This window comes from Schistocerca americana, chromosome 6 (assembly GCF_021461395.2).
Source record: "Schistocerca americana isolate TAMUIC-IGC-003095 chromosome 6, iqSchAmer2.1, whole genome shotgun sequence".
Lineage (NCBI taxonomy): Eukaryota > Metazoa > Arthropoda > Insecta > Orthoptera > Acrididae > Schistocerca > Schistocerca americana.
The window spans coordinates 182,873,388-182,898,651 of NC_060124.1; the positions used below are offsets into that span (position 1 = coordinate 182,873,388).

General features: G+C 41.2%; 1 protein-coding gene across 1 annotated transcript in view; it reads left to right on the top strand.

Moving 5' to 3' along the window:
• LOC124620037 (selenoprotein N-like) overlaps positions 1-25,264 on the top strand; it is a 153,181-nt gene that overhangs the window by 77,077 nt on the left and 50,840 nt on the right. The window contains exon 4 of the mRNA XM_047146703.1: positions 12,015-12,182. Within this exon, the coding sequence (XP_047002659.1) occupies positions 12,015-12,182 (168 nt within the window). The remainder of the gene's footprint in view (positions 1-12,014; positions 12,183-25,264) is intronic.

Here is a 25,264-nt window from a genome sequence, read left to right on the forward strand (position 1 = left end):
AAACACAGTCATGAACCTGTCTCCCAAAAGCCTCTGTCCCTCAGAAGTATCAATCCTTTCCAAAAGTGTTACCTTTCTCCCCCTCCCAAACTGAGTCATGCTGGGCTTTTTAAAGGCCTTCTCTCCTTCTCCTGGTCCATACAGTGGAAACACTTTTTTACCACTAACAATCAGACTCAGTCCAAAACCAATGTTGAACATTGACTCAGTTTAGTCCTTCATCTAACCTTTGTCCATCCCCACTGCCCTCAGATTGTAACATTCCCTAGGGCGATGCACTGCTTTGTAACGTCCCCTCTGTGGAATGACAAACCCTAACCTAACATACTGGACCCCTTGGACTGTCTGATACAGTAAGCAGTAGATGTACAGGGGTGCATGGCAGGTCCTCTTTGTGACTTACCTGCACGGTGGCAGCGTTGTCAGCCTCCGCACTTGCTCGACCTGTAACCTTACCTGCAGTTCAGCGGCTCGTACTTTATTCGGCACCCTGTGAATTCTGGACTTAGCAAATACATAGAACTGAGGGTTAGGAGAATAATTCCGGGGCTACTAAATAATGCAACACACTTCTGATCAAAGCAGTTATATTAGCCTCAAAATCCCCTGACACAATTTATAACAAACAAGTTGCAACATTGTAGCTTGCGTACCAGCAACATTGTAGTTTGCATGCCAGAATCCAGCCAGATAGTGGTCAGATGGATATGCCCCTCTGGGTTTAAGACCACTGTTGGATACCGATTGCATTTTGTTGTCGTCTGAAAGAGGCTAATCCCAATTGTGGTCGTATTAATATAAATCACTCAGCTCCCACTCGGGTCTTTTAGTGCACAAGGCCAGGATCTTGTACTACCAGATGCCATGGAACTCAGTCTTTACTTATACTTGATACCCCACTTAAAAATAAGCATGATCATAACCAATTGGCTATAATGATCATTATCAGAAAACAAAAACAGCAACAGCAGAAGCGAGCACAGCAGCTGACTTACCATGTTCAATGACTGTTGTGTTGTTGCATGCACTAAGCTTTGCTCAGTTAACTATTGGTGTCTATACCTCAGTAATTGTCACATATTAAGATAAATGTTCATTCACAATCAACATAACTTCACCACCCTCACAAACTTTGTCACTGTCTTAAGCAGATTAAGCCACAAAGCAAAGCATAGTTGGTAATCTTACGGGAGCGCAACCGCCATCCATACGTACTGCTCCCCAGTCTGTCCTCCACAATGGTGAGCTGTGTGCTCCTTCTCCCCGACTAAACCGCCTGTGACATCAGCCACCATCTCTGCCCTTAAAATATACACATTTTACTTTATACTTTCCCTGTTGCTTTCTACACCAATACACTTTTGATTTTCACTCTTCTGCAAATTTTACTCTGGGCCTCTGCTCTAATTTAAAGTTTTGACAAACAAACTACTTTTTTACCATTTGGCAGCCTCTGGTCGGACCAGTCCACCTTCCTTATCCCCAAGGGGTGCCCGCCTGTGGATGCTGCATCCTATTTCTAAGCTACCCCTGGCTTTTCTGTATCCTTCCGCATTCACGTTCTTGCAAGTCACTGTGCTGGCCTACCATGCCCAACTTGACTCTTAATGTAACCCTTCAGCATGCTACCTCCACTCTGGCTGTCGATCAGTCTGCCATCCCGCTGCATTCTAATCAGTGCTCGCTTAATTAAAAAGGCCTAAAACTATTGCTTATCTGAAGCATGGTCATTCGTGCACAGCACATTGCCACATTTCAAGATCATACCCTATAAACTTTTCAGCATTTCCAAACCTTGAACTTTACTTAAATCGATTTCATGGGACTACCAAGGCAGCCTGTGTTCAGACATCACCCATACCTGACCTGCTACCAAACTGCAGCTTGCCCTGTGTATACATAGTGTGCTACTGCAGGCCTGCATGCAGGGACCACTGAAGTTACAACTTATTTTATGGATCTTTTGTTCACAGTTGCACTCAGATACCTCCTGCACAGGGCCCACCACAGGCTGTGAGCTGGTTGCACATTTGTGCCAAATTGAATGACCAGCTTACTGCAAAGTTTGCTGTTGCAGTGTGCCTGTCAACTGTCTGGCCTGCACAGCTCTATGTGACTGCTGAGGAGCTGACGTGGCTTCTGCACCACAGCATTGGGATGATGGTTATCACTGACAAGATGAGTTTTTGGGCACACTGGTTCTTTTCATATCCAGTTTAACCTGACTGTTAAATCTGGTCAAAATAACCAGTTTCTGAAATAACCAATTTTTGTTTTTTATTGCTATTAGTACCAGTAATAAACATAGGTTTCAAACAAAGATTGAAAAATTCTAATGAAGATCAGGGGGTAGGAGGTGATTATCAATATTGGGTTGAAACGGCAGCAAAGATTGCAAAAGTGAAGGAGATGGGTGTGGCTACAGCAGGAATGGAAGGTCACAAGCTGATGACATCCTTGCATTGTCATTTTGGATGGTATCAAGTTTTTCACCTTGAAGCAACCACAAAATTAAGGGTTCAGTTATTATTCCAAGTTTATAGCATGTCAGTAAAGTTACAGATACAGCAATCAACTTTACCTTCTCTTCCAAAGAACATACTGCATGTTTTCTCCTTATATGATGTAGCAAATTTGTTGTGCTTTCTCGCGTTTTTAATTCTTTGATGAAAATGGAGCATTGTACTTCATTTCTACTGCACTTCATAAAATATATCTGAACTATGGATGATAACAGTCTGAATTACAACTAATGTACAAGGATGACAGTGAGAAACCACCTTATCTTTCACCCAGTGCAAAGTCCCAAGCGACTGGAAAACAGTGCAGGCGACTCCTCGGTATAAGACAGGCAAAAGAATTGAGCTGCAAAATTACAGACCAATATCCTTAACATAAGTCTGCTGTAGAATTCTGGAACATATTCTCAGTTTGAATGTACTAAATTTTCTCGAGGTGGAAGAGCTTCTGCCCACGTGTCAGAATGGATGTAGAAAGGCTCACCCTTGCGAAACTCAGCTTGGCCTTTTCACACTTGATATCCTGAGAAATAAGGATGAAGGACAACATGCAGATTCCATATTCATAGATTTCCAGAAAGCATTTGACACAATGCCCCACTGCAGACTATCAATGAAGGTGCAAGCATACAGAATAGGTTTTCAGATGTGTGAGTGGCTTGAAGACTTTTGTTATGAAAATGTTATGACACATACAGAGACATCAGTACATTGTCTTTGATAGCAAGCATTCACCAGAGACAAAGATAACATCAGGAGTTCCCCAGAGGAGTGTGATATGACCACTTTTGTTCTTTTATACATAAATGATCCGACAGATGGGATGAGCAGCAATCTGCAGCTATTTCTGCTGAGGATTCTGTAATGTTTTGAAAGGTGTCATCATTGAATGGTTGTAGGAGGATACAAGATTACTAGTGTGATGAAGGGCAGCTTGCTGTAAATGTAGAAAAATGTAAGTTAATGTTGATGAGTAGGGAAAACAAAGCCGTAATCTCTGAATACGGAATTAGTAGTGCATTGCTTGACTCAGTCATGTAGATTAAATATCTGGGCATAATGTTGCAGAGTGATATGAAATGGAATTAGCTCATAAGGATGGCTGTAGGGAAGGTAAATGATCAACTTTGGTATATTGGAAGAATTATAGGAGAGTGTAGCTCTTCTGTGAAGGAGATATTGTTTGGAATACTAGTGTGACAAATTTCTTGAGTATCACTGGAGAGTATAGGATTCATACCAGGTCAAATTAAAAGTGGACATCAAAACAATTCAGAAGTGAGCTGATAGATCTGTTACTGATAGGGTTGATCAGCAGGCAGGTATTACAGAGATGCTTGGTGAACTCAAATGGGAATCACAGGAGGGAAGACAACATTCTTTTTGTGAAACACTATTGAGAAAATTTAGACAACTGGGGTTTGAAGCTGACTGTAGAATGACTTTGCCTCTAATCTATATCTACACTCTGCACACCACTGAGAGGTGCATGGCAGAGGGCACAACCCATTGTACCAGTTATTAGGGTTTCTTCCTGTTCCATTTTTGTATGGACAACAGGAAGAATGATTGTTTGAATGCCTCTGTGCATGCTGAAATTATGCTAATCTTATCCTCATGATCCATATATGAGTGATACATAGAGGGTTATAGTATATTGCTAGGGCAATGATTTAAAGGTGGTTTTTGAAACTATGTTAACAGACTTTCTCTGGATGGTTTATGTCTATCTTGAAGAGTCATCCAGTTCAGTTCCTTCAGTATCTCTGTGACATTTCCCCATGGGCCAAATGTACCTGTGACCATTTGTTTTGCTCTTCTCTGTATATGTTCAATATCCCCTGTTAGTCCTATCTGGTACAGGTCCCACACACTTGAGCAATCTTCTAGAACTGGTCACACAAGTGATTTGTAAGCAACGTCCTTTGCAGATTGAAATCTACCCCCTGCTTTACCCACGATTGAATCTATGTGATCATTCTATTTCATATCCCTACAAGCTGTTACTGACTCATTGATATTATTGTCATAGGAGACTACGTTTTTTTCATTTTCTGAAGTGCACAATTTTATTTTTCTGAACATTTATAGCAAGTTGCCAATCTTTGCACCGCCGTGAAATCTTATCAAGCTCTGACTGAATGTGTATGCAGCTTCTTTCAGATAGTACTTCATTACAGGTAACTGCATCATCTGTAAAAAGCCCGATGTTACTATGAATATTGACTACAAGGTCATAAATATATAATATGAGTAACAAGGGTCACAACATCCAAGATAACACGCTGCATCCTCCCTACCAAAAAGCCCTCAATCCCATACAAATTTCACTTGATACACCACATGATCATAATTTTGACAATAAGTATAGGTGTGGTACTGAGTCAAATGCTTTTCGAAAATCAAGAAATACAGCATCTACCCGATTGCTTTGGTCCATAGTTTTCAGTATGTCATGTGGGAAATGTGCGAGTTGGGTTTCACATGATCGATGTTTTCAAAATCCCTGCTGGTTAGCATTGAGGAGGCCACCCTGTTCAAGATACCTCATTATGTTTGAGCTCAGACTAAGTTCTAAGACTTGACAACAAATCAGTGTCAAAGATATTGGACGGCAGTTTCGTGGATCACTTCTACACTCCTGGAAATGGAAAAAAGAACACATTGACACCGGTGTGTCAGACCCACCATACTTGCTCCGGACACTGCGAGAGGGCTGTACAAGCAATGATCACACGCACGGCACAGCGGACACACCAGGAACCGCGGTGTTGGCCGTCGAATGGCGCTAGCTGCGCAGCATTTGTGCACCGCCGCCGTCAGTGTCAGCCAGTTTGCCGTGGCATACGGAGCTCCATCGCAGTCTTTAACACTGGTAGCATGCCGCGACAGCGTGGACGTGAACCGTATGTGCAGTTGACGGACTTTGAGCGAGGGCGTATAGTGGGCATGCGGGAGGCCGGGTGGACGTACCGCCGAATTGCTCAACACGTGGGGCGTGAGGTCTCCACAGTACATCGATGTTGTCGCCAGTGGTCGGCGGAAGGTGCACGTGCCCGTCGACCTGGGACCGGACCGCAGCGACGCACGGATGCACGCCAAGACCGTAGGATCCTACGCAGTGCCGTAGGGGACCGCACCGCCACTTCCCAGCAAATTAGGGACACTGTTGCTCCTGGGGTATCGGCGAGGACCATTCGCAACCATCTCCATGAAGCTGGGCTACGGTCCCGCACACCGTTAGGCCGTCTTCTGCTCACGCCCCAACATCGTGCAGCCCGCCTCCAGTGGTGTCGCGACAGGCGTGAATGGAGGGACGAATGGAGACGTGTCGTCTTCAGCGATGAGAGTCGCTTCTGCCTTGGTGCCAAAGATGGTCGTATGCGTGTTTGGCGCTGTGCAGGTGAGCGCCACAATCAGGACTGCATACGACCGAGGCACACAGGGCCAACACCCGGCATCATGGTGTGGGGAGCGATCTCCTACACTGGCCGTACACCACTGGTGATCGTCGAGGGGACACTGAATAGTGCACGGTACATCCAAACCGTCATCGAACCCATCGTTCTACCATTCCTAGACCGGCAAGGGAACTTGCTGTTCCAACAGGACAATGCACGTCCACATGTATCCCATGCCACCCAACGTGCTCTAGAAGGTGTAAGTCAACTACCCTGGCCAGCAAGATCTCCGGATCTGTCCCCCATTGAGCATGTTTGGGACTGGATGAAGCGTCGTCTCACGCGGTCTGCACGTCCAGCACGAACGCTGGTCCAACTGAGGCGCCAGGTGGAAATGGCATGGCAAGCCGTTCCACAGGACTACATCCAGCATCTCTACGATCGTCTCCATGGGAGAATAGCAGCCTGCATTGCTGCGAAAGGTGGATATACACTGTACTAGTGCCGACATTGTGCATGCTCTGTTGCCTGTGTCTATGTGCCTGTGGTTCTGTCAGTGTGATCATGTGATGTATCTGACCCCAGGAATGTGTCAATAAAGTTTCCCCTTCCTGGGACAATGAATTCACGGTGTTCTTATTTCAATTTCCAGGAGTGTACTACCCTTTTGTAGACAGGCATGATGTGCATTTTTCCAAGAACTGGGCATGGTTTTTGGTTCAAGGGATCTATGATAGATTGTAGTTAGAAGGGGAGTTAACTCAGTCGCAAAATCAGTAGAGACACTGACAGGGATTCCATCAGGCCCTGAAGCTTAGTTCATTTTTAATGATTTCAGCTGTATCTCAGCACCACTGACACAAACACTTATTTCATTCATCTTTTCAGTGGTAAGAGGATTAAATTGGAACAATTCTCCTGGGTTTTCCTTTGTAAAGGAACGTCTGAAAATTGAGTTTGCATTTCAGCTCTTGCTTTGCTGCCCTGTGTTTCAGTTCCTGTCTCATTCACTAGGGACTGGACACTAACTTTGGTGCTACAAACAGCCTTTACATATGACTGGAACTTCTTTGGATTTTGTGAACTGTCATTTGACAGTATTCTGCTGTGGTAGTAATTGAAGATATCACACATTACTCTCTTGACAGCCAAATGCTTTTCATTCAGCATTTCTCTATCTATAGACCTATGCTTTGTTTTACACCTATTATGCAGTAATCTGTCTATTTAGAAGTTGCTTTACAGTGGTTATATACCATTGAGGTTCCCTCACATTGTGAACTGTTCTATTGGGTATGTATCTATCCAGTTCATTGTCAGTTAATCTTTTAAACTTGAGCCAGAGATCTTCTACATGCTCCTGCCCTGTCCTGAAAGTTTCAGATTCCTTGTCAAGATATGACAGAAGTGATTTTTTAGCTAGTTTATTGAACATATATATCTTTCTGCTTGTTTTAGTTGTCCTTTGTAATTTGGTTATCATTGTTGCCATAACCGCTTCTTGGTCACTGATGCCAGTTTCGATGTGGAGATCCTCAAAGAGGTCAGGTCTATTCAGTGCCATTAGATCCAATAAATTTCCATCATGAGTGGGGCGGCTCCTATCTATCTGTTCTAGATAGTTTTCAGAAAAGTCATTTAGTAATGTTTCACAGGATGATTTATCATGCCCACCACTAACAAAACTATAATTTTCCCAATCAATAGTTGGATGGTTAAAAAGACCACCAATGGCTAGAGTGATTGGGGAATTTATGTATAAATAGTCAGGTTTTTCTCTAAAGTTTTCAGTTACATCAGGAGATAATCTGGTGGGCGATAGAAGGATCCAATTATCATTTTATGCACACCCCTGATACTGAGTGTTGCCCAGACAATCTCACATCCAGCTTCAATTTCTACCTCAGTGGATTTGAGTTTCTTGCCTACTGTGACAAGTACACCATCTCTGTTTCCCATTTACCTGTCCTTTCGATATCCACTTAGGTTTTTTCCAAAAATCTCAGTGCAATCAATTTCAGGTTTCAACCAGCTTTCTGTACCTAGTATTATGTGAGCTTCACTGAATTTCATGTGTGCTTCAAACTCTGGCACATTGCTGCGAATTCTTCAGCAATTTACCATTAGGATTTTAATACCCTCATCTTCAGGTGGTTTTTCTTTTGATCTTACTGATACTTCTGGGTTTCCTACAGCTATCTTTATCTGGATTGGATGGAAAGTAGCCTAATCTAAAAAAAAACTTGTGTGCACCCCTTACACAGTGAGCTACCTGAGCAGCAGTGTCAGATGTGTTGTGCACATCTGACCCATTTAGGGGTGCCATACAGTTCTCAACCCTTTGGCACAAGTCCAGAAAGTTGCAGCTTAGTTTGTCACAGAACTTTCAAAGTATCTGGTACAGACCTTCCACTCAACTCAAAACCAAAGGGCCACGATCAGTTCTGGGGACAGTGTTGCAAAGTGTGAGCTTCTTTGAAGCTTCTTGCACAAGACTGATCTTCTCAACCTTCTCTGCCAGTCGCTAGAATGACCTCAAGGCCCAGACGACACTCATCATTTGTCCAATGTGCACCACAATCTGCAGTTGGTTGCACCGTGTTCCCTCAATAGCTTCTGGAATAGCCTCTTCAGCATGCTGAAGGAGGCTCACAGGTGTACACACTGAGTGCACCTGGTGTCTTTTCCCATCTCTTATTGTCATTTCCCTAAGGGGTGCTATCATTTGCCCTATGTTTGAACTGCTGATGACTAATAGACCCTACCCTTCTGTGTTTGCCTCCTCCTCCCACTGGACAAAACAGTTTTCTCCAAAACACGTGAAGTGAATCCCATTGGCTCAGTTTCAGAGAAGGACATCACTGCCGCTGTACATTTTGTGCAAGGACCACAAAGATAAGAGAGATTGGTGGGTGGTTGAGTATCCACATATCTGTAGATGTAGACTAGGTGGGGGAAAGGCTTGCACATTGCATGTATATTCACACCATATAATAGGCCATGCCACATGGCAGCAGATACAGTATTCTCTCTGCAATGCTGTACCAATTCTTACGTCGTTTGTTTGTTGCTAGTTTCTAACTGTAGGCATCATTATTAAAATAGTGCAGACCACTTTCCCCAATTTCTATAGTAATTCAGTATTTAAAAGTAATGGAAATTTTATGAAAACCATTAGTCACTGTAAAGAAAATTTTATGTAAAAACACAAAATTTTAGTGCTGCTGATACGCCAGATTTTTTATCTGGTCATTAGTAAAAAATGAAAAACCCCTGTTGTGACAGGAGCCAAAAAAATACTGGTTATTCTGAATTAAAACACTTGTATGAATTTAAAACTGGTTGGTTTTTCCCTTTCCTACCACAGTGTTCCTGTCTGACCTAGCAAATCTGTGTACAGGCCACCTCCTGGTGCTGTGTTATGAGCTAAACCAGGGCCTGCATGTGTACTGCTAGGTGCTGACCACAGCAAAAAAACACCAACTTCTGATGATAGAATTCTGACCAACAAACTTATTTCTCACTGCCTCTACGATTAAACAATGGCTGACCACTTCGTTCTACCTACCTGCTGCCCTGGCAACAATCCTGCATCTTCTTCATGACCTGCTATGACTTCAATAAATGATTGAGCCATCCTGACCCACTACACTATAGTAACTTATTCATGGACCATCTAGAGAAATCATTCCATCCACAATTACAAAGCCTTCATATGGTTCAGATTGATTGATGACATCGTCCTGATCTGGACAGAGGGTGCGGACACCTTATCTACATTCTTGCAGAATCTCAACACCTTCTCTCCCATTTGTTTCACCTGGTTGCATTCTGCCCAAAAAGCCACCTTCTTCGATGTGGCCACCCTTGAGATGGAGGTTGGCATCAGAATCTACGGCCACATGAACTCTACCAGTTCCAACAATGTCTTAGCTTCGACAGCTGCCACCTGTTCCACATTCCTACAGCCTAGGCACCAGTGGTCATCGCATCTGTAGTGACAAGCAGTCCCTCTTCAAACAGGGTAAGGATCTCACTGAGACCTTCACAGACCAAAATGACCCCTCCCCTCCTTGTCCAGAAATAGATCTCTCATGTCCTGTCTCCCCAGTCACATACCATCCTCCACACACCCACTGTCCAGTCACAAAAGTGCACCCCTCTTGTGACTTAGTACTGTCAAAGATAGGAGCAGCTGAGTCACATTCTCCACCAGGGTTTTCACTATCTCTCATCATTGCCTGAAATGAGAAGTACTCTCCCCACTATCCTTTTTTCTCCTCCCACAGTGGAATTCTGCCCTCCACCCAACCTATATAAAATCCTTTTTCATCCCTATTCCACCCCGTCTCCCAACCCCGGGTCTTCTGGCTCATATCCCTGCAATAGACCTACATGCAAGACATGGCCGCTACATCCCCATACTATCATCTACTCCTGTCCTGTCACAGTATCTCATACCCATCAAAGACAGGACCACCTGTGAAAGTTGTCATGTGATCTACTAGCTTAGCAGGAACCACTGTGCTACATTCTATGTGGGTGTCACAACTAACAAGCTGTCTGTCTCCATGAATAGCCACTGCCAAACTGTGGCAGAAAAACAGCAGGATCACCCAGTTGCAGAGTAAGCCACCCAATATGATATGCTTCAGTTTAATGACTCCTTCACAGCCCATTGCATTCTGGATTTTTCCAACCAACACCAGCTTTCCTGAATTGCATGGATAGGAACTCTCTCTGCAACTTTTGTTCCAAAAACCCCCCTTGCCTCAACCTTTGCTAGTCCCTGTCCTCCATCTACATTTCACTTTCCCTGCTCCCACACCAATACACATGCTCATTCTGTCCCACCAATGCACCTACATGGTCCTTTCCCCTTCTCTACTTCTCTCCTCTCCCCTTTCCCTCCCTCCCCTTTCTCTCCAGTACAGTCTCTCATTGTTGCACCTAGAGTCCTATCCTGTCCCCACCACATCCTTGCACATTCAGAGAAGCAGCAATAGCATCTTCCTCCACCTGTACCTTTCTATCCTTCTCACTTCTCACGCCATACCTCTTCTTTACTCCCACTACACTCCTGAGCAAAGATTGCTACTTACCTCAGACACAGGTGCAGTAGAGCCTTACACCTGGAGATGAAAATGGCCATGTGTGTCTATGTGCGTTTTGCTTGTCTGAAGTTGTGTGCATTTTTCTACGTCTTATGAAAAACTTTGTCTAATAGCTGAATATATCTAGCATTCTCTCTTATTGTCTCTATCCGTGACAAACTGCCTCCTCTGTATGGTGAGGTGTAATCTGTCCTTTCCTGCTTTTATTTTGAATTATTGTCATATTTGTATAATTGAAGTTTTAAGACGTACTTTCACATTGAAACTTAGCAGTGAAAGTCTTGCTCCACCTTTTCATGCTCTCTGTACCTGTCACACATTTACTTATACAAGCAGCAGCTCACTTTGACTGGCTCCCCAGGTAAAGCAGTTTTTGCACCTATTTCTTAATATCACACCATTCAACAACCATAGTTATTATTTTTCTGGCTTTGCTACGAATCATGAACTCTTGAGTAATGGCGTTATCATTCATTGATCCAGAGCTAAAGAAAACTGAACTAATAATGCAAGCTATTTCACTATAGCATTTGACATAGCAGTGACGCTTTCAACTAATGCAAAGTGATTATGTTTCCAGTACCAACTGCTGTTGTTAAATATATATTAATCTGGCTCTCAAAGATGAAATAGTTATTTGTGAAGATGATGTGAAATGAGAGATCATTTCATCCTACCCTGATACCTCTTCACTCTAGGAAGCTTTCATGTGTAAGCAACCATTTGGCCCTTTATACTCAGCTGCTAGATAAAGGCATATGTGGTTCTGAAAGCTAGTTTCTTTTGCTTTTTTGTGCCTGATTGTGATCTGATTGTCAGCCACAAAATAGCATCTTAAAGCATCATTTTAGTGTGTTTCCTATTAATTGCCTTCAGGCAAAGTGATGTTACCTGAAGGTAACGAGTGATGATTTTTTACCCATATAAATTTTGCTAAAGAATTTCTTTCAGGCTTATCACTTCTAGATTTTGTTTTGCAGTTTTAGGTATGCTGAAGACCCTCCAACAGTGCCTGGTCCAGAACTAACTTTCTTCCACTTGTTGAGCATATTCCACGAGAATGTTTTCCTGCAAACTAGATTTCATCCACGAGGAACAGTAGCCATGCTCCAAGCAAAAACATCAGAACTGTTCCTCATCATTTTCCGGTAAGTATCTGTGCCTTAATCTCCCATTAAACTGATAGGCATCACTGTAATAATGTGGAAAACAATATTTTGTTCCCAGTCAAAAAAATTGCATTTTGTACCCTAAATTTACTTAGAAATTATCCAATAGCATGTGAATGGTGAATATAAAATGTTAAGTCAGCATTGACTTTTTCATGGTTTTACTTATGTTTATTGTTAATAACATCAGGTAGACACTAAATGCTGGATCTGCTTTGCAGTTAGCTGAGCGCTTTTTCCTTACTGGATTTTCTGCTGTTTATCAGGAATGTGTTAACATAGAAGCGCAGGTAAATTATCCGACCACAACTTCAATTATATATTTTATGAAGACATAAGTAAATTGCTGAGAATGTTCTTCACATTAGTGTGAAGATGTCACACTCTGAATGTTATGATAATACCTGAAAACACCATTCAGTGGAGTGTGATCATGCAAAGCCTAGAAAATCACTCAAAAAGAAAGAAAGAAAGAAAGAGAGATCAGAGTTTATGTCCTGTTGACAGCATGGTCATTAGACACAGAGCAGAAGCTCAAATTATGAAAGGAGAGTGAAGGAAGCTGGCCATGCCCTTTTCAAACGAACCATCCCATCATTTGCCTGAAGCAATTTAGGGAAATTACAGAAAAGTTAAATCTGGATGGCTGGATTGGGATTTGAGCTGTCATCCTCCCAAGTGCAAGTTCAGTGTGCTCACTCAGTAAAGTCACGCCTGAGAGCAGGGCACCTATGAGTGTGTGACCAATTCATCACCCCTCGCTTGGTTGCATCTGTGTGGTCTGCACCTACATGCAAGCCTCCTTTCTAATGTACGCAGTATCCATTATAATCCAGTGATATCCATTGTTTTCTCCAGGCCTTTTTAAGTGAATTATTCTTAAAGTCAGAGCTGCAGATTACAATAATTACAATTGAAACCTAACAATGTACACTTCTGTCGATGAAAGAACATTTGTTTAGTATCTTGCAGCAAAACATAAACCTCATAAATAAAAGAACAAACTACAGCATCAACACAGATAAATGAAAGTGGAATATTAATGGATATTGGATTGGACAAGTTTACACAAAGTTGAAAAAATTGCAAGTGTCAAAAATACATAACTACATGCATATATCAGTAAAATGACTGAATTCTTCACAAATAGCATCTAAAATACAGGCATCTAAAATTTTTCATATAAATACATAATTATCAAAGATTAAAATCACTTTATGCTTTCTGAAAGATTTTGTACATATTTGCACATTTATATATGAAACATTACATTAATTTTTGGCCTTAAAGTAGTCTTTAACACTGTATGGACAAGTTTCAATCAAGTGACATTTTAGTTTGTTTTTGAAAGCAGAAAATTTGTTATTGTCTTTATGCAGTTTGGCAAATTGTTGTATACGAGGTACCATGTTTTTACAGTCTCTTTGTCAGTTAATTTGAGGCAACTTCCTTCAATATGATAATCATTTTTATTTATTGTGTTATGGTTACGGGGATCTCTGTTTAACAATGCAGCATGGTTACCTTTTACATAACTAGTTGTTTCATATATGACACTACTGTTCATATGTTTAGTTATTTATTTCTGCAGGAATCTCTAGGAGCCTTCTTTTGTAGCTTTCGTACCCTTTGTATGTGCACATCTGCAGAATTTCCCGAGACCAGGATACTGTCTGAAATTTGTGAATGTCCTTGACTTTTTTCTCATTAAAAATATACTTGAGCTCACTTTGACATATCATTTATATGCTTCTCCCATGTCAAGTACCTGGTATGGGGAAATTCCGCAGATGTGCACATACAAAGGGTACTAAAGCTACAAAAGAAGGCTGTAAGATGCATAAAAATTATCTCCTAGAGATTCCTGCAGAAATAAATAACTAAACATATGGACAGTAATGTCATATATGAAACAGTTACGTAAAAGGTAACTATGCCCAGGAATTTATAAGTTTCTGTCTCTTTTAGTTCCAAGTCTCAAAGCTTGACAGTAATACGGTTCAAGTGTTTTGTTTGCATGTATTTGCATATATGTGGTATTACTTACATTCATAAAAAAGATTATTTCCTCTGAAATAATCATTTCCATTTTCCATATGATGTCATTTTGCATACATGACAGCGTTTCCACCTACTATTTTGGGCATATCATTGACATATAAAATGAAAAGTAGTGAGGTTCAACATTGATCCTTGAAGCACTCAATATTTAACAATATTTCAAAATTTGAGTAGATATTTGTAATAGTATTGTTCACATTTTGCTTTATTTGTACACACTGTTCTCTATTTAGCATGAATGATTTCATGACATCAACAGCTCTCTCCCTTATGCCATAACACTTAAGCTTGTCTAATAATATGTTATGGCATACACAATCAAAAGCTTTTGAAAGGACTCGAAAGATACCACAAACTTTCTTTTGTTTGTCTATCGCCTTAGTTACACACTCTATAATTCACCTATCGATGTATTGGTGGACCTACCCTTCCTAACCCCATGCTGGGCATCGTTCAGATATTGCACTTTGCTATAAAATTTCTATTGTGTCTTCAATTACACACTTTGTTATTTTAGATAAGAAAGGTGTAATAGTAATTGGTCAGTAATTTCCTGGCTCTTCCTTGCTGCTCGTTTGAAAAGAGGAGCCACTTAACTCATTCTTTTAAACATGGTGGGAATATTTCTTCTTCCATGGATAAGTTTTTGAGAAAAGTCAGAGGCTGTACCGCCTACTGTAGTCTGCATTTAATTAGTCTAGTAGAAATACAGTCTGATCACTCAGTATTTTTTGTTTTTAATCAATATAATTATTTTTACTAATTCAGGTTTATTTGTTGGGAGAAGGAACAAACTTTTTGCCTCATCAGGAGTACTTTGTATGCATTTTGTGTCAGAAGGAGAGTTTTGCTTTATTAATTTGCCCACTACCTCAACATAATGTTAATTTAAAACGTTGCTAGCTTCTTTAGGGTCCCTGATTTCTGTCCCATTTTTCTTTGTAGTTATGTTCCCACTATTTTTCATGTCTACACATTCCCTCTCTCTCTTGATGTGTGGCAGTATGGTCTTTGTGATTTTATTAGAAGCTGTAATTTTGTTTATGTAGTAATTGGATTTGGTTTCTTTTATCAGTTTCTTGTATAATACCTTGTCCCCATAGGCATCAAAGTTTGCTTGCGTGGGATTTATGTGATGTTGTTCATAAATTTTTTTAACTCTTCCCACTTCCTTTTACATCTGCTGTGAGTTATTTTCTATTGCTCTTAGCATTAGTATTCCTACATAGTAATGGGCATGTCCCCCCATGAACCATGGCCCTTGCTGCTGGTGCGGAGGCTTGCGCGCCTCAGCGGTACAGATGGCTGTAACGTAGGTGCAACCACAACAGAGGGGTATCTGTTGAGAGGCTAGACAAATATGTGGTTCCTGAAGAGGGGCAGCAGCCTTTTCAGTAGTTGCAGGGACAACAGTCTGGATGATTGACTGATCTGGCCTTGTAACACTAACCAAAACGGCCTTGCTGTGCTGGTACTGCGGACGGCTGAAAGCAACGGGAAACTACAACCGTAACTTTTCCCGAGGGCATGCAGCTTTACTGTATGATTAAATGATGATGGCATCCTCTTGGGTAAAATATTCCAGAGGTAAAATAGTCCCCCATTTTGATCTCCGGGCAGGGACTACTCAAGAGGACGTCGTTAACAGGAGAAAGAAAACTGGCATTCTACGGATCGGAGCGTGGAATGTCAGATCCCTTAATCGGGGAGGTAGGTTAGAAAATTTAAAAAAGGAAATGGATAAGTTAAAGTTAGATATAGTGGGAAATAGTGAAGTTCGGTGGCAGCAGGAACAAGACTTTTGGTCAGGTGAATACATGGTTATAAATACAAAATCAAATAGGAGTAATGCAGGAGTAGGTTTAATAATGAGTAAAAAAATAGGAGTGCGGGTAAGCTATTACAAAGAGCATAGTGAACACATTATTGTGGCCAAGATAGACACGAAGCCCACACCTACTACAGTAGTACAAGTTTATATGCCAACTAGCTCTATAGATGATGAAGAAATTGATGAAATGTATGATGAGATAAAAGAAATTATTCAGGTAGTGAAGTGAGACGAAAATTAGTAGTCATGGGTGACTGGAATTCGAGAGTAGGAATAGAGAGAGAAGGAAACATATTGGGTGAATATGGATTGGGGCTAAGAAATGAAAGAGGAAGCCGTCTGGTAGAATTTTGCACAGAGCATAACTTATTCATAGTTAGCACTTGGTTCAAGAATCATAACAGAAGGTTGTATACATGGAGGAATCCTGGAGATACTAGAAGGTATCCGATAGATTATATAATGGTAAGACAGAGATTTAGGAACCAGGTATTCAATTGTAAGATATTTCCAGGGGCAGATGTAGACTCTGACCACAATCTATTGGTTATGAACTGTAGATTAAAACTGAAGAAACTACTGACAGCCTTGGGAGAGCCAGTCCTGACGAAACTCTACCATCTGGTGAGCAAGATATATGAGACAGGCAAAATACCCTCAGACTTCAAGAAGAATATAATAATTCCAATCCCAAAGAAAGCAGGTGTTGACAGATGTGAAAATTACCGAACTATCAGTTTAATAAGTCACAGCTGCAAAATATTTACGCGAATTCTTTACAGACAAATGGAAAAATTGGTAGAAGCCGACCTCGGGGAAGATCAGTTTGGATTCCATAGAAATGTTGGAACACGTGAGACAATACTGACCCTATGACTTATCTTAGAAAATAGATTAAGGAAAGGCAAACCTACGTTTCTAGCATTTGTAGACTTAGAGAAAGCTTTTGACAATGTTGACTGGAATACTCTCTTTCAAATTCTAAACATGGCAGGGGTAAAATACAGGGAGTGAAAGTCTGTTTACAATTTGTACAGAAACCAGATGGCAGTTATAAGAGTCGAGGGGCATGAAAGGGAAGCAGTGGTTGGGAAAGGAGTGAGACAGAGTTGTAGCCTGTCCCCGATGTTATTCAATCTGTATATTGAGCAAGCAGTAAAGGAAACAAAAGAAAAATTCAGAGTAGGTATTAAAATCCATGGAGAAGAAATAAAAACTTTGAGGTTCGCCGATGACAATGTAATTCTGTCATAGACAGCAAAGGACTTGGAAGAGCAGTTGAACGAAATGGACAGTGTCTTGAAAGGAGGATATAAGATGAACATCTACAAAAGCAAAACTAGGATAATGGAATGTAGTTGAATTAAATCGGGTGATGCCGAGGGAATTAGATTAGGAAATGAGACATTTAGGTAGTAATGGAGTTTTGGTATTTGGGGAGCAAAATAACTGATGATGGTCGAAGTAGAGAGGATATAAAACGTAGACTGGCAATGGCAAGGAAAGCGTTTCTGAAGGAGAGAAATTTGTTAACATCGAGTATAGATTTTAGTGTCAGGAAGTCATTTCTGAAAGTATTTGTATGGAGTGTAGCCATGTTTGGAAGTGAAACATGGACGATAAATAGTTGGACAAGAAGAGAATAGAAGCTTTCGAAATGTGGTGCTACAGAAGAATGCAGAAGATTAGATGAGTAGATCACATAAATAATGAGGAGGTATTGAATAGAATTGGGGAGAAAAGGAGTTTGTGGCACAACTTGACAAGAAGAAGGGACTGGTTGGTAGGACATGTTCTGAGGCATCAAGGGATCACAAATTTAGCATTGGAGTTCAGCATGAAGGGTAAAAATTGTAGAGGGAGACCAAGAGGTGAATACACTAAGCAGATTCAGAAGGATGTAGGTTGCAGTAAGTACTGGGAGATGAAGCAGCTTGCACAGGATAGAGTAGCATGGAGAGCTGCATCAAACCAGTCTCAGGACTGAAGAACACAACAACAACAACAACAACAACAATGGGCGTGTGTGATCTATGTTGTAGGCTAATGTTTTGGAGAATGTTTCCCCACATTTGCTGTTTGGTATGTGTCACTCAAATCTTTTGACTGCATTAATCTTTGTGACCTCTGTAGGTTTGCTTGCTTTGTTTGTTACAACTCTTTAAAGATATTTTCCACTATGTTATCTTATCTGATATGTCTATTAATACCCCATTGTGGTCAGCAATGGCTGTGTTTGACCTGTACTTTTTGTCTGTATTGTGGTATATTAGTAATTATGTGATCTATTAATATCTCTGTATCTTTACTGCACCTTGTGAAACTACTTACTACCAGATTTAGATCATAAGGTTTATTCGTCCACTGAAACTCCTAGTATAACAGATTTCTTTCAGTGTGTTAATATTTAGATCGCCTACTGTTATTATTTATGTGAATTGCCTAACAGCCTAGTCTAACAGAACTTCTAGCTCTTGTAGAAAACAATTTACCTGACTGCTTGGTGATTTATATTCCTAATATCAAACACTTTTCCCCTTTGAATGCTGTCTGTATTTCTGCTGATTCTGTACAGTTGTCTGCTTGCCAGGTATTCAATCCCTCATTTCATTGTGTACATATACTACAGCCCCCCACATTTATGTCGACATCTGCAGAAGTAAACGACTTTTTTATAGTCCTGTATGTTGTATACACTAATTTCATTTTCTTTTACCCATGTTCTATCATAATAAATATACACTCCTGGAAATTGAAATAAGAACACCGTGAATTCATTGTCTCAGGAAGGGGAAACTTTATTGACACATTCCTGGGGTCAGATACATCACATGATCACACTGACAGAACCACAGGCACATAGACACAGGCAACAGAGCATGCACAATGTCGGCACTAGTACAGTGTATATCCACCTTTCGCAGCAATGCAGGCTGCTATTCTCCCATGGAGACGATCGTAGAGATGCTGGATGTAGTCCTGTGGAACGGCTTGCCATGCCATTTCCACCTGGCCCCTCAGTTGGACCAGCGTTCGTGCTGGACGTGCAGACCGCGTGAGACGACGCTTCATCCAGTCCCAAACATGCTCAATGGGGGATAGATCCGGAGATCTTGCTGGCCAGGGTAGTTGACTTACACCTTCTAGACCACGTTGGGTGGCACGGGATACATGCGGACGTGCATTGTCCTGTTGGAACAGCAAGTTCCCTTGCCGGTCTAGGAATGGTAGAACGATGGGTTCGATGACGGTTTGGATGTACCGTGCACTATTCAGTGTCCCCTCGACGATCACCAGTGGTGTACGGCCAGTGTAGGAGATCGCTCCCCACACCATGATGCCGGGTGTTGGCCCTGTGTGCCTCGGTCGTATGCAGTCCTGATTGTGGCGCTCACCTGCACGGCGCCAAACACGCATACGACCATCTTTGGCACCAAGGCAGAAGCGACTCTCATCGCTGAAGATGACACGTCTCCATTCGTCCCTCCATTCACGCCTGTCGCGACACCACTGGAGGCGGGCTGCACGATGTTGGGGCGTGAGCGGAAGACGGCCTAACGGTGTGCGGGACCGTAGCCCAGCTTCATGGAGACGGTTGCGAATGGTCCTCGCCGATACCCCAGGAGCAACAGTGTCCCTAATTTGCTGGGAAGTGGCGGTGCGGTCCCCTATGGCACTGCGTAGGATCCTACGGTCTTGGCGTGCATCCGTGCGTCGCTGCGGTCCGGTCCCAGGTCGACGGGCACGTGCACCTTCCGCCGACCACTGGCGACAACATCGATGTACTGTGGAGACCTCACGCCCCACGTGTTGAGCAATTCGGCGGTATGTCCACCCGGCCTCCCGCATGCCCACTATACGCCCTCGCTCAAAGTCCGTCAACTGCACATACGGTTCACGTCCACGCTGTCGCGGCATGCTACCAGTGTTAAAGACTGCGATGGAGCTCCGTATGCCACGGCAAACTGGCCGACACTGACGGCGGCGGTGCACAAATGCTGGTGTGTCCGCTGTGCCGTGCGTGTGATCATTGCTTGTACAGCCCTCTCGCAGTGTCCGGAGCAAGTATGGTGGGTCTGACACACCGGCGTCAATGTGTTCTTTTTTCCATTTCCAGGAGTGTATGTGGCAGTTCTGCTGCTATTAGTACTTATGCCTCGTATAATTTACTTTATACATACTGTACATTTTGATGTATAGTTCTTACAGTAGAAACATTTATATTCACTTCTGAATTTTGTGTTTTACCATTTTTCCCAGCTGCTGGGACATCTGTACCACATCTTCGAACACTATTTCGATGGTCTTTCATCCTGTGTGATTACAGGAAAATAAATTGTTTTGTCAAGTTGGTCATTGAGGTGTTGGTTGTCTGCACATTTGTTAAAAGAGCTAAAGAACCTAATGCATCTGTATGTACAATTTTGGTGGCACTGGCTGTGGCATGATAGTTCATAAAATATCTTTGGTGCAGCTATTCACATCCCTGCTTCGGTAGATGGACTGTACTGAACATGGTGTTAAACAGCTTTTTGAATACTGTGCCACACCAATGGAGTTGGAAACATAATTGCATTGTTCTGTCAGTTCTTGGTAGAATATTTTAAACATTATAAATGAAACACACACAATACCGGTGTAATGTTCTACATAACTGGAAACATAGGTTATAGAGTATTTTTATTTTGCAGATTTAAATCTGTTTGGTCAGTATATTTGAAACAAAAATGCCCATAATATTAAGATAAATAATTTACTATTGCGTCTACATCAAAATTACTGAATGTGGGTATGTCTAATAGCAAATTGTCAAAAATTGTTCTCCTGTAAGTTGTCTGTAACAGCTTCATCAAATGGGAACATAAAATTCCACTTTGAATACCCTTTAGTTTCAAACATATTTTCTATTTGCACTTGGTATCAAATGAAGCACATAAGGGGCTGACTCAAAAAGTTATGTGCCATTTTTCAGGCAAACCGATATTCAGAGAGCCATTGTTGCTCTTATGTAGCTCACAAATCAGTTGGTAGAACATAAAATTAACTAATTCACATGTAAAATAATGACATAAATATTTCATGGAGCTGTTTTGTCTAAATGAATCTCATTGGTTGCAATATGCGCAAAAAGTTTCAGCAGTGAATCAAGCAAAAGAGGGTTATGACTTTGATGACTTCCTCTGGGGTTGCCTGGGTGTGATTGCCAGTAGATGTCATCAGGAGAATGTGCTACACTTTTCCTTGTACATATCCCATTTGTACTGCCTTCACAAACCAGCCAGTATCTTGTGTGGCTGTTTGATTAGACATCCAGGTTAGACTGCCTGTTCTGGCCACAATTAGTTTCTGAAAGTTGTTGCTATACACAAAAACTTTGTTTTTCAAAAAATTATTAACCAAATGGTTCACCAAACAAAAAAATTAGAAGAGGAACTTTGATCTGCAAGTTATTTGTACTTTCTGCAGGTTACATCTCCACAAGTGCTGAAATGTCATCTTGTATGCATGCCTACAACAGTGCAGCGAATACAGAATTTCCATTGCTCTTCTTCAACTATATTCACAATTCCTATCCCCATTTCTGCAATAAAATGAAACATGTAATGGAATTGTGGATAAAATTTAAGAAGATCGATCTGGAGTGCTAATAGAAGACAGCAAAAGGAAAGCTGAAGTTTTAAATTTCACATTTAAGAAATCATTCATGTAGAAGGACCATACAAACGTATGGTTGTTTGGCTGTTGTGCAGACTCTCACATGGAGGATGAAGAAATAAGGTATCCCTGGCACAGAGGAGGACAGGAAGAGTTGAAAACAAATAAGTCACCAAGTGCACATGCAATCCCGTTTTGGTTTTACAGAGAGTATTCTGCAGCATTGGCTTCTTACTTAGCTGCATTTATCACGATCTCCTGCCCAGCACAAATTCCCAATCAACTGGAAAAATGTCCAGGTGACCCCTGTATGTAAAAACGGTAGAACAGACCCGCATAATTACAGACACATACCCTTAACATCAGTTTGCTGCAGAATTCTTGAACACATTCTGAGTTTGAATCTATTACACTTTCTTGAGACAGAAAAGTTTCTGTCCACATATCAACAGGGATTTAGAAAGCATTGCTAATGCGGAACTCAGCTTGCCCTTTTCTCACAATATCCTACAAACCACAGATGAGTTTAGCCCTTCTTCTGATTACAATCCATGATAGATCCCTCGAAGAAAAAACTGTGCCCAGTTCTTGCAAAAAAGCACAGGTCACACCTGTCTACAAGAAGGGTAGACAAAGTGATCCACAAGGCTACAATCCAATATCATTGACATCAATTTGTTGTAGAATTTGAAAACATATTCCGAGGTATCTTGAACAGAATGACCTCTTGAATGCCAACCAGATCTTGTTCAAAGACTAAATGTTGCCTTTTTTACCGTTCGAACGGTATCTGAAGTGAGTGATTGTCAGACACAAAAATTAGTCTACTATGCTTATTTTCATTCACTTATGTCATATGGTATTATATTTTGGGGTAACTCTTCCCATTCTAAAAGGATATTTTTGGCTCAGAAACAGGCGGTTTGGGCAATAAGTGTTGTCATCAACCTCTTGTCAACCTCTGTTTACAAGTTTGGGTGTTTTGACATTGGCCTCTAAGCAGCTTTCACTCAGTTAATACTTGCACCAGAAATCAAGCCTGCATTTGGATCTGACTTCCTCAAGTCTTGTGCAGAAAGGTCTGCAGTATACTGCTGCATCCATTTTCAAGAAGCTACCACTAGAATTCAAAAATCGTAGCAGTAATCCACGCGCTTTAAAATCAGAACTGAAGAGTTTCCTCATGGGTCACTCCTTCTATTCTGTCGAGGAGTTTCTTGAAAAATTAAGCTGATTCTTGTTGTATTGTTGATTGCATTTACTTAAACTTGTCGCTTGACTTTTTTCGGGGCCATAAACAATTTTTTTTTTTTTTCCTGTTATTACTTTTATGTTGTAACTTCATGTACTGACACATTCCATGACCTTGGAGATTTGCTTCTCAATTTGCTCCTACAGAACTTGATGTGTAAATAAAATAAGACAACCAGGTAGATGCAGTGTTTTTTGATTTCTGAGAAGCATTTGATTCAGTACCACACCTATGCTTATATTCAAAAGTGTGATCATATAGGGTATCAAGTGAAATTAGTGACTACCGTATTTACTCGAATCTGAGCCGCGCTTTTTTCCGGTTTTTGTAATCCAAAAAACTGCCTGCGGCTTAGAATCAAGTGCAAAGCAAGCGGAAGTTCTGAAAAATGTTGGTAGGTGCCGCCACAACTAACTTATGCCGTCGAATATATGTAGCGCTACACAGGCATGCTTTGTTGGCACAAAGATAAATACTGGCGCCAAAACCTCTGCGTCAGTAAATAAATTTTAAAAAAAGGTGGAAAACGAGCTTTTTTTTTTCTCCGCCCCGAGTTTCGACCACTGCATTTTCATACATTATCCAACGAAGTAAATACAAATTCCGTATTGTTCATCTTCGAATGTAGCAGAATTCCAATGTACTACGAAAATCCGACTGGCAAAACTGTTTGGGATGTTTGTCAATATGGCCAACTCTACGTTCTGAATTTTTTCCTACCTGTGAGAAGAGATGGTTGGTAATAGGAACCTGATGAAATGTGAATCACATGCAGTATTCTCTTCACCATAGCAATAATATGAATATAAACAGTTTGCCATGTATTCTTTCGTATTTGCTGCTATCTCATTTAAATCCTGTCTGCCTAATAAATTACGAAACTAGAGTGAGACAACAGCAAACGCGGAAGAATATACGTATCGTGTCATGTTTATATTCGCATTATTCTTATGCCTAATAGTGATACAGTCAGAAATGAAGCAAGGCAACTGACTAGATTTTTAAATCTAGGATGACTCTAATTTCTGTGCAGAATTTGATGTACTAAAGAAGCAGCCGCAAAGATTTTCAAACGGAGAAAAATTTTCGCCTAACTCTCGTTCAGAACATGTTCTATCATACGCGGTCTATTATTTGGTTCTTGTTGATCATTATCAAAGAAAGCAGCAGTGTAAGTAACAAAAAATAGCAGTCTCTTGCTATTGTTTCGCTTATGAGACGATTCCTCTCCCCCACCTTTTTTTTTTTTATTATTATTATTATTAAAAAAGCGGCGGTAGCGCGCACAAAAGCAAGCCATGCCACGAGCGGTGACAGGCCGTAAACACGCAGTATCAGAATGCGACAAACAATGCATGACACAGTACAGTAATTCATTTTCAGCTTAGAGTGACGTAAACACCTATAACAAAGAAAACAGCACTTATCCGATCAAAGCAAAATAAGCAATCGATTCAAACCAGACGAAGCACGTGAAAAAGGAAGGGTACCCGTATAAATACAGACGGAGCGCTAGACGCATAGCAATGGCCACCTGGTAAAGCTTAACTGCTAAGCTTACGACTCGAACCAAACTACTGTAGCTGTATCGTCATTCATTCGACCTAAATTGTGTCTCATATTACAATGGACCAACTTTGTTTCGATTTGGAGGTGCCACCTAAAACTTTTCTCTCCCCTTGAATTTTGAGTCTCAAATTTCAGGTACGGCTTAGATTCGGGAATTTTTTATTTCCTTTATTTCGAGTCTCATTTTTCAGGTGCGGCTTAGATTCGAGTGCGGCTTAGATTCGAGTAAATACGGTAGATTGAGGACTTTTTGAAGGGAGGACCCAGCATGTTATCTTAGATAGAGAGTCATAGTCAGATGTAGAAGTAACACCTGGTGTGCCCTGGGGAAGAGTGTTGGGACCCTTGCTGTTCATGTAGTATATTAATGACCTTGCAGACCATATTAATTGTAAAATAAGGCCTTTTTGTAGATGATGCAGTTAACTATAATGAAGTGCTATCCTGAGAGAAGCTGCATAAATGTTCTGTCATATCTTGATAAGACTTCAACATGGTGCACTTGCTCTGAATGTTCAGAAATGTAAAATCTCTCACCTCACAAAATGTAGTATCCTATGACTACAATATCAGTGAGTCACCTCAGTGAGTCACCTTTGGAATTGGTAACTCGTACAAATACCTGGATGTAACACTTTTTAAGGATAAATGGAATGATCACGTGAGTTCAGTCATGGGTAAAGCAGGTGGCAG